The 11,433-nt window shown below is 41.0% G+C and overlaps 1 protein-coding gene across 1 annotated transcript; it reads right to left on the bottom strand.

Annotated features, from left to right (window-relative positions):
* Positions 1 to 6,199: 6,199 nt before the first annotated feature.
* LOC143289732 (uncharacterized) lies at positions 6,200 to 8,971 on the bottom strand. Its single transcript, XM_076599239.1, has 3 exons — positions 8,949 to 8,971; positions 7,899 to 8,320; positions 6,200 to 6,622 (listed from the first exon to the last, which is right to left on the bottom strand). Exons 1-3 carry the CDS (start codon positions 8,969 to 8,971, stop codon positions 6,390 to 6,392), a joined length of 678 nt encoding a protein of 225 aa, XP_076455354.1. The 3' UTR covers positions 6,200 to 6,389.
* Between the last annotated feature and the right edge of the window lie 2,462 nt (positions 8,972 to 11,433).

The following is an 11,433-nucleotide window of genomic DNA, read 5'->3' as shown; positions in this document are numbered from 1 at the left end:
AAACCTCCTCGAGAAATTAATGCTCCACTGGGTAACTTACCCAAGGGTTAAAACGATACTATCTTTCCAGATTCCCTGTTCCAGATAACACGTTTTTCACAGAGTACGTAATTCGTATTGCATTGTAGCGGGTTCGTTTCTGTACCAATGTGTGCAATGAGGATGTGTGCGTGTTGGCGGTTAGGGGTGGGAGGTGGATGTGTGGACCTTTCTATCTATGTACCTATGTGTTATTGTGAAAATCGTCCTCAACTGTGTTGACCAATGAGTCTAGGTCCAAGCCTACCTCTTCGGGGACCGTATTCAAGGGACCATTGTGCCTGCAGGAAAATGTGTACCTGCGGGTAATCTGCCCGAGGCAGGGCAAACTGCCCGAGGGTAAGCAATATTCAGGAACATAAGAGCCTACCCGCAGGTCTACAAACCCGAAGGCAATTCTCCCTTACCTGCCAAGAGTGACTGCTTAGGAAGCAAAGGTAAATATGGCGGATCCTTTCGTTGAGGGAAAGTAGGCGTGCTTTGCGGGTTGTATGTGTTTTACTCATTCTCCCGACAATGCTCTGAACTGTAGTGGGGAAGTAGAGCATGTGCAAAAGGAAATCGCGAGGATTTTTAATCATAAGCGATGGGTGACTTGCCTGAGTGCACCCGCATGTCTTGAATACGAAGTTAACTTAAAAGCCTTCAAGATAAACTAGACCCACGGGTCCCTAACATGTCAAAGGTAACTTGCCTGAAGGCAAAAAGAATTTTGTCTTGAGTATGGCCCCTGAGTGCACCGCGCATGTCTTCAAAGGCAAAATAAAGTTTGTCTTGAATATGGCCCCAGATAGGATCTCTCTATCTTTCTGTGCTGTTTTTCTTCTTTCTTCTTGTTTTTTGCTTCCGTCTTAAGAAGTGTCAGGTTTTTTTTTCAATCAATACAACAAATTTTACATTCAACACATAAGGAGACAAAGCATTTGCCATTCGATGAAGTCGGGACCACTGATAAAGGTATTGGATGACTGGTGCAAACGTGTTAACATCACAAACGTAGGATTGACAATTAGATGATCATGATGTAGATATGCAATGTTATCATTTCCTGCAAGAAAGACCCCTAGTTTTGTTTAATTCAACAAGAAAGTAAGTTCTCACAAGAGCTTTTCTAATAGTATACCCACCCCCTTACACTCTCTAAATCTCTACTTCCTTCCCCCCCCCCCCCCTCCACCCTCCCCCCACGTGTCCCACCTGTTGCTATCAATCTCTCCATCATTTCTAACACTCATAACCATGTGTTTATCATCTAGCAAGGTATGAAGAGTAAATGTCCATTGAGTACAGACATTTTCAGCCTTTTTGTTTGTTTGTCTTCATGCATAAAAAAGAGTTATGTCGCTATTGGTGCTTTGAAGGTGATCGTTTGAGGGGAAGAAAGAGGGATTTCGGTTAACATCCCGTCCCACGTCCTGGTTGTTGTAGACATCCAATAAAAGTACTGATTCTCAAATTAGTAAGCCATCATAAAAAAATTGAAAAAGATTAATAAGTGAGGAGGTGAGTTTGGGAAACAGGGTAGATGGAAGCTGCAATCAATGAGGAATATTTGAAACAATTGGAAATAATTTTGTATACAGTGACAGAAAATTAGTTCACAGACTTCGTAAGAGGGACGTCTTTAATTCAAAGCAACTGGTATCAATGAAACAAAAAAGTCAAAACCGTTGACATTCCCAAAGACTGCAGATGACACACTTTCGTGCAAGATCAGATTTTCGGATGTTCTCAAAATTCGTCAGCCTGTTTGTTCAAAATTGTATTTTTATACTGCTATCGTATTGCATTTAACTTTTTTTTCCTCATTTTTCGTGTGAAATTCAGACTGTTCCCCTTGTCACCTTCTGTCTGTGTCCGTTTAGGCTCTCTGTGAATGTAGTTTCTGCACACTTTAGTCTAAAGAAATGGAAATTTCTACAATGTTTTGTGTTCGATTCTCGGGTTTATCATTCGAACAGAGGGACTAGCAACCTGTCCACCTATTTTGGTCAGCTAGAGTGGCTGGGAAGGAGGTTGGAGGGTGTCCATCCGTGGTTCAAATCTAGGATCAGTCCTCGCTTTTGGGTTTAAAAGGCGTGCGTGGTGAGCTTCAAGCTACTACAGTTCTAAGTATGAATAAATAATCTTGTAACGTGGTATCAAAAGTTTGAATGAAATGAGATATAACGTTCAGTTCAGTTCAGTTACTTAAGGAGGCGTCACTGCGTTCGGACAAATCCATATTCGCTACACCACATCTGCTAAGCAGATGCCTAACCACCAGCGTAACCCAACGATTGTTGATATATAATGAAATATGGTAACACAGGCTAAAATAAAATAGAACAAAATAAAATGAAATAGAATAGATGCATCTTCCACGGACTAAATTCTGCCGGTTGTTTCCATTTCGAAGAAGAGCCGACAGTCCCGTCATTCAGAGATTCATTCTTTCCCATGCGTGAAAAATAGGCGTGTTTGTGTGTGTGTGATAGGGGTGCGGGGAGGGATTGGGTGGTCAGTGTGTGGCTATGAATGATATCATGTCTACTTTGAACTTATCTTCTGAGTCATGCTTTCATCGTACCTTTTCTGGCTATGTTCAAAGTCTTCTTCAGAAAACAGCAGGCATAAACGCATTAACAATGTGTGTGTGTGGGGGGGGGGGGGGGGGGGGGGGGGGCTGAGGGGCCGGGGGGGGGATATCCAGCCAAAGTCAAATTTAATTATGTGATGGTAAATTGAATAAGCAACTGCACGATTGTGTATGTGTGTGTGTGTGTCTTTGTGTCACAGAGAGAGAGAGAGAGGAACAAAGAAAGAGAGAGGATGTGTGTGTCAGTGTTTTATCGTCCATTCGCCAACGAAGCCAATCTGACTCGAGGGCACAAGAGCTGACCGTGAGCACATCTCGGTAAACACTCACTCACCTCCCTCTCGCAGTCAGAGAGACAGAGAAAAAGTCAGTGACAGATAGACAGACAGATAAATAGCTACAGTAACAGATAGACGAAGAGAGAGAGAGAGAGATTGAGGGAGATTTGGTTGGTTTCCAATACAGAGCACATACACTCCTATAGTAGATGCTATTAGAAATATTTATTTAAAAAATATTGATAAACAGCCTAGAAGTGTGCACCGGTATAATTTATAAAGAAGACATACAAAACACAGTCTGAACAAAAATACTTGAACTGTTCCCAGTAGAATTTTTGAAAATAATGGACAAAAAAAGAGATCTCCACATACAAATTTAAGAGAAACAGCACAACATGTGAGAGGGGATAAAAACCCCAACTTATTCAAGAATGAAAGGCAGAGAGAGACAGAGACAGAGACAAACAGACAGAGACAGAGAGGAAGTGAGACAGAAAACTGAGAGAGAAAGAGACAGTGATACAGAGAGAATCAGAGTCAGAGACAGAAACAAAGCCAGAGGCATACAAATCTTAAACCTCTCGCCAGCTTACTTCCTCCACCACCACAACCAGCACCACCCCCTCCAAAATAAAGTGAATTGAGCTTTTGATAATTCCTCTGGTGTATGATTACGAAACAATATTTTTGGTTGTTTGGTTATTGTTGTTGTTGTAGCGTTGAAGTGCAAAGATTCCGTTCCCCCCTGATGAGGTTCTCTTTGCTTTCGTTACACATCGCTTCACCAGGTATAGCAACAAACAGTCTGCACAGACACAGCACCAATGAAATCAGAAACGAGCTCACACGAGCTCAACCCGCCGCCAGTCATAGAGGACTCCAACATGCATATTAATAGTGAATTCAGAAACTGAAACTAGTCACTGTTGAAAAGAAAAAACACAAATCTAGAAATCAACCAAAAAGCAGTTATCAACTCAAAATTAAAACCAAACATTGTTGAAAAAAAAAGAAAAGAAAAAAAAGAATCTAGACTTAGAAGTATTCACTTTTCAGTTTGTTTCAAAGAGGCGTACTGGCTGATTCATAATCTACACCACACCTTTGAACAAGAGAGGCAAGGCCTTCAAGACTCACTTGTGATACACTTAAAATAAAATAAAAATCCAAGCTTTTTTATGTATTGAGTATAATTTCAAAATGTAATGTTTAAGATGAGAAAGATCAGTTTAAAGCAAATTAAGTCCCCTACCATTAATACACAAAGTAATTTCCCTTTTTTACTATTTGCACCAAAACGTTTGCAAAATAAATAAAACTTCCATGCTTAGCAAAAGAAGTTCCTGTTTGAACAAAAAATGATAATAATGACTGCTCTAGTTGTTGGGTCAGAATATCAGATCAAAGTGCCAAGTTTAGAGGGTACAAAAAATATAAATATAACAGTAAATGCAGTTTGCATATAATTAGGCTTCATTTTAAAAAAAAAATTTGTGCCCAACCCAGAGCTGCAATATTGTTTTAAACAAGATGACTGGAAAGAACTGAATTTTTTCCTATTTTTATGCCTAATTTGGTGTCAACTGACAAAGTATTTGCAGAGAAAATGTTAATGTTAAAGTTTACCACGGACACACACACACACACACACACACACACAGACAACCGAACACCGGGTTAAAACATAGACTCACTTTGTTTACACAAGTGAGTCAAAAACGAAAAGAAAGAAAGGAAGGCCCTGGCCAGCGCATTAGGTTTACATCTAGGTCAGGAATATACACACCTAAGCTTGGATGAGAACGTTCTTTAGAACAAGACACTGCCATCAGCACTCCCAAGGAAAAAGCAAAACACTGTCGGCAAAACACACGACCATAAATGCTGCACAATAATGTTTGCATTTTGAACATTGTTGCACAATAACATAGAGCTGCAGTGAAAAGGTGGGTACCCATTAATTCATTTAAAGAAAAATATTGTAAGGAATATCGCTGAAAGAACAAAAAAAAGGATCTAGGAGAACAGGACTTAGAACATGGACCTTATTTTGAAGCTGACCTATGATACTTGTCAGCTAACACCAAGCCTCCTGTAACTACCCCGCAGCGTAATGAGTTTTATCACCATGCCTTTCATTTTTTGTATGTTTGACTGTAATCGGTGTGTGTCTTTCCGATCAGACTGAGCAAGCTTCACTGCTATGTCCCTCAAACACCTTAAATCAAGCTCTCTTGACATTTGCCCAACAGTTCATGAAAAAGTGTGTAACTATTCGCCAACAAGAAGCTTATATATGTTAATCCGTCTTTGAATGAACCTTTTGTTTTGTATCAAACTCTCTTGTAAGTATATGCCTTACGGATTGTATCAAGATGTTCCGTCTCAGTTTTTTCGTAGCTCAAGGAGGCGTCACTGCGTTCGGACAAATCCATATATCAAGATATATATATATATATATATATATATATATATATATATATATATATATATATATCAAGATGTTCCAAGGAATATGTCTTCCAACTCTCATTACCGTTTACTTGGTAAATATCACTCCGAATTTCACATGGAGAAATATGTTGTGGTAAAAATACAAATACAATTATCACTCCAGTCAAATCATGCTGGCTTTTAGCTTACCTCAAGCCATATCTTTGTCCGTCAGTTTATTTATAGTTCTCTTTGTTCACGCCTTTCACCTTTATTGTGAGCTCATTTGCTGCATGTGTGTCGGTTTTTATGACACTAAGGAAAACCCACCTTGATTAATCAAAGATTTCGAGATTTGATTAACCTTTTCTCCCTTTTGTGGGAAGGAGAATTTCAGAACATAACTTGGTTTGTGATAACCTTTATGTATCAGTTAATGTAAAACAAGTTTGAACATTCTTTTCTCCACTTGAAAGTATCCGATGCGAGTTTTAATGGTTTTACTAAGTCTTGCAAGAACACGTCTGCCCACAGAAAATAAATTACAAAACGTAAGTACATTTGGACATGAATTTATATCGGGTAACACCTTCCAATTCATCATCTTTGATCTTCCGTTCAAAGTCAACCACGCAAGACTCACGTTACTGATGAAGGCATGCTCATTAAGGCTATGAAAGGTCTTCATCCACATCCATTAAAAATAAAACTAACGCTGTTTCTTTTCAAGCGGTCTACACATAATAAAGGCACTCCATCCATATCTATATTCTGTGGATCAACATGCATTTTTTCCATGCATGTGTGTGTGTGTGTGTGTGTGTGTGTGTGTGTGTGTGTGTGTGTCTGTGTGTGTCTGTGTGTGTCTGTGTGCGCGCGTGCGAGTGGTTTTGTATGCATTTGCGTGTATTTCTGTTTTCTGTGTATGACTCACTTGTTACTGAGTTTTAATAAAAAGCGCTTCGAAAGGTTTGAAAGCGCTATCGAAATTCACCATCATGGTATGATCATCATTACCTATGATAAAAAAAGCACAGTTTTTGTATGACCATCACTATCTAGGGCGCTGCAGTTGGGGCAGGACAGGGCACGCAGGACACAGTCTCGGGGTACTCGCAGCGCTTGGACACCGGGTCGAAGTGCAGATTGGCCGGACACCGCATCACGTAGAAGCGGGGCGAGTTGCCCGGGCTGAGGCACTGGTAGTACAGGTCGCACCTGAAGGCGTGTGGGTACAGGTAGTAAGGGTTGTCTGGGGATGCCGCCGGTGGGCACTGGAACTCCACGCATTCTGTGGAAACAAGGTGGCACAATGGTTAACACGCTCATCTTCCAGTACAGAGTAGGTTGGGGTCTGGGTTCAAAGCTGACTAAGCGCGTTGGGTTATGCTGCTGGATAGGCATCTGCCTGGCAGATGTGGTGTAACGTATATGGCTTTGTTCGAACGCAGTCACGTCTCCTTCAGAAAAAAAAACTGAAACGGACAGAAGACAACGAGGTCTCCGTTTCAGTTTCAGTTCTAAGCAGGTGTCAAAGCGTGGGCGGATTGTACGCAACAACACATCTGCTCTGACAAAAATAAAATAAAATAAAGAAAGAAAGAAAAAGAAAAAAAAAAGATTGTACCTTGAAGAGGCATGACATACGTATAAGCATAACGTGCTGATCAGGCCTTGAGTGCCAACACAAGGTTTGTAAATAATAATAATAAAAAACAAAAAAGCAACAACAAACAAAATGGAATAATTAAAAAAAAAAAATTGAAAAAAATGCAAAGTGAAACGTAACTAAATGAAACATAAGTAGAAGGTAAATGATTGAAACGAAATGAGAATAAAAATGGGCCACTTTCAGAAGGAAGAAGAAAACAGAACGACTGTTTGAAGGAATTTGCATTTGTCACTTGGCTTGTGTGTGTGTGTGTGTGTGTGTGTGTGTGTGTGTGTGTGTGTGTGTGTGTGTGTTAATCTCAAGAACAATACAATTTTTTTTAAAGATTTACTGTTGGCGTGTTTTAATGTGGTGTGTTTTATGGCTTGTCTCGTTTGACACTGTTGGTTTGGAGATGTTATTCAATGTGTATGCATCACTATTGTAAAACGGGACAACATGATTTTTTTCTTTGAATCTTTGATCGTTTGGTATTGAACGGATTTTGGTCCAGTGGTGCATGAAAGCAATCGAAATATGTGTGAACGTCGTTCCAAATGAGGTTTGTTTTTCACTTTCGATCATTTTGATGAGCTAATGTTGCATGTATTTTTATGTGTGCAAATTACTGTCTTTGGAAGAAAAAAAGTGGGGAGAGCTCTGAATAAATATAAGCCGATATTTAACTAAAATATGTCACATATCACCAACACACACACGCACAAGCACACATATACAGAGGCACACACACACACACACACACACACACACACACACACACACACACACATACTCATACACACGCACGCACGTCCGCTCTCTCTCCCTCTCCCTCTCTTCCTCTCCCTCTCTGTGTTTCTCGCACACGTCACCACCATCGTCATCACCAACATCATTATCGTTCTTATCTTCCTACCTTTGTGAATAGGGACTATTGTTGTGGTGGAGGACGTAGGAATGGAGACAGAAGTGCTGCTTTCAGGAGAGGTGGTAGAGATGAATTCAGTCGTTGTTTGGGAAGTCGTGGATTCAGACACAGTGGAAGTGCCAGTTTCAGGAGAAATGGATTCAGTCGTTGTTTGGGGAGTGGTAGATTCAGACACAGTAGAAGTGCTAGTTTCAGGAGATATGGATTCAGTCGTTGTTTGGGGAGTCGTAGATTCAGACACAGTAGAAGTGCTAGTTTCTGGAGATATGGATTCAGTCGTTGTTTGGGGAGTGGTAGATTCAGACACAGTAGAAGTGCTAGTTTCAGGAGATATGGATTCAGTCGTTGTTTGGGGAGTGGTAGATTCAGACACAGTAGAAGTGCTGGGTTCAGGACTTGTGGTCGTTGTGCTGAAACACGGCACCATACAAAATGGAAATCCGCAAAATTTAAACCATGGCATAACATTATTAACTTAGCAACAGTTTCTTAGAACATCCCTTTTTATATTCTGAGTTAAATACAATGTAGGTACATTCCCAAGACGATATTCCTTTTCTCTGTTAAAGTGATACGACAACGGAATGACAGTGTCTCAAAACAACACAACCCCTTTTCCGCTGGACAGCAACCTTCTTCTTCTTCAGCGGTCTTGAGCTGCAACTCCCACGTTCACTCGTATGTACATGAGTGGGCTTCTACGTGTATGACCGTTTTTACTCCGCCCTGTAGGCAGTCATACTCCGCTTTCAGGGGGTGCATGCTGGGTATGTTCTTGTTCCCATAACCCACCGAACGCCGACATGGAATACAGGATCTCAGCGTATTTGATCTTCTGCTTTCGTATACACACGAAGGGGGTTCAGGCACTAGCAGGTCTGCACATATGTTGACCTGGGAGATCGGAAAAATCTCCACCCTTTACCCACCAGGCGCCGTCACCGAGATTCGAACCCGGGACCCTCAGATTGAAAGTCCAACGCTTTAACCACTCGGCTATTGCGCCCGTCTTGGACAGCAACCAACACAGGACATAACCAGGCCTGGACAATATGCGCCATGTGCACTGTGTGTGAGACACAATATGCTTGCACAGCTCAACAAGTATACCCACGGACGTGCATACATTCAAAGAGTTCGCCAAAAGCTTGGAAATATGCTCAAGCGAGTGAGCGAGTATGTGGATGAGCTTTTGGGTGAGAGGATGGATGGAGTGAAGAAAGGAATGGACGGAAGGGCAAGTGGGTGAGACGGGAAAGGTGAGATGGGGTGGAAGGGTGTTCGAGAGGAGGGACAGTGCTAGAGGGAGTACAGTAAACGTAAGCAAAAATTGGTAAGCTTGACCATAAAAAGGTGAATGAAAACACCAAGATAAGATAAAACACATACACGCATAAAAGGACATAAACATTCTCTATCTGTCTGTCTTCCTTTCTTTCTCCACCTTTTTTTCTTCCTCGTTGTCCTCTCGTTTTTCTTCCTTCCTGAAGCTTATCCTTCCATTCATCCATCCATCACTATAATATCACCAGTATCCCATACAATTGTATGTGAAAACACGCGCCACGAAAGTACAATTGCTACCACAATGATACCAATATCATCACCACCACAACATACCACTGTCATGAACACCACCACACCAATACCAACACAGCCAACACTACAATACCAATAACACCACAATAACAATACCGACACCACAACAATACCGATATACTATCACCACCACTACTACAGCAATAATACTGATATCACCACCACCACTAAAACAGTACAATTATCACCACCAGCACAACAGCAACAATACCAATATCACCTACCACCACAACAACAATACCAATATCATCACCACCACCACCACAATAATACCAACACCACCACCACTACAACAACAACAGTACCAATATCACCACCACCACAACAACAACTATATCATTATCACCACCACCACCACCACAATAATGCCAATATCATTATCGTCACCACCACAACAACAATACCAATATCATTATCACCACCACCACCACAACAACAATGCCAATATGATTATCACCACCACCACCACCACAACAATACCAACCAATATCACCATCACCACCACCACCACAACAATACCACCACCACAATAACAATACCAATATCACCACCACCACAACAACAATACCAATATCACCACCACCACCACCACAACAACAACAATACCAATATCACCACCACCACCACCACAATAACAATAACAATACCAATATCACCACCACCACAACAACAACAATACCAATATTACCACCACCACAACAACAATACCAATATCACCACCACCACAACAACAACAATACCAATATCACCACCACCACAACAACAACAATACCAATATCACCACCACCACAACAACAATACCAATATCATTATCACCACCACCACCACCACAATAACAATAACAATACCAATATCACCACAACCACAACAACAACAATACCAATATCACCATCACCACAACAACAATACCAATATCATCACCACCACCACCACAACAATACCAACATTACCACCACTACAACAACAACAGTACCAATATCACCACCACCACAACAACAACTATATCATTATCACCACCACCACCACCACAATAATACCAATATCATTATCGCCACCACCACAACAACAATACCAATATCATTATCACCACCACCACCACCACCACAACAACAATACCAACCAATATCACCATCACCACCACCACCACAACAATACCACTACCACAACAACAATACCAATATCACCAACACCACCACAACAATACCAATATCACCACCACCACAACAACAATACCAATATCATTATCACTACCAGCACAACAACAATACCAACACCAACACCACCACAACAACAGTACCAATATCACTACCACCACAACAACAATACCAATATCACTACCACCACAACAACAATACCAATATCATCACCACCACCACCACAACAATACCAACATTACCACCACTACAACAACAACAGTACCAATATCACCACCACCACAACAACAACTATATCATTATCACCACCACCACCACCAAAATAATACCAATATCATTATCGCCACCACCACAACAACAATACCAATATCATTATCACCACCACCACCACCACCACAACAACAATACCAACCAATATCACCATCACCACCACCACAACAACAATACCACTACCACAACAACAATACCATTATCACCACCACCACCACAACAATACCAATATTACCACCACCACAAAAACAATACCAATAATCATTATCACTACCAGCACAACAACAATACCAACAGCAACACCACCACAACAACAGTACCAATATCACTACCACAACAACAACAATACCAATACCACCACCACCACAACAACAATACCAACACCACCACCACAACAACAACAATACCAATATCACCACCACCACAACCAGCACAACATCAATACCAATATCACCACCACAACAACAATACCATCACAACCAGCACAACAACAATATCAC

Source organism: Babylonia areolata, chromosome 1 (assembly GCF_041734735.1).
Source record: "Babylonia areolata isolate BAREFJ2019XMU chromosome 1, ASM4173473v1, whole genome shotgun sequence".
NCBI classification, from domain to species: Eukaryota; Metazoa; Mollusca; class Gastropoda; order Neogastropoda; family Buccinidae; genus Babylonia; species Babylonia areolata.
Note: the sequence above shows the minus strand (reverse complement) of the source record. Positions and strands in the feature narration are given on the sequence as shown.

Bases quoted from the DNA above. Each gene is read 5' to 3' on its own strand.
- LOC143289732 (XM_076599239.1), bottom strand. From the start codon at position 8,971: ATGGCGCATATTGTCCAGGCCTG. The intron at 8,321-8,948 runs GTTATGTCCTGT...GCCGTGTTTCAG, and splicing joins GCGCATATTGTCCAGGCCTG to CACAACGACCACAAGTCCTG. The intron at 6,623-7,898 runs GTAGGAAGATAA...TTGTTTCCACAG, and splicing joins AATAGTCCCTATTCACAAAG to AATGCGTGGAGTTCCAGTGC.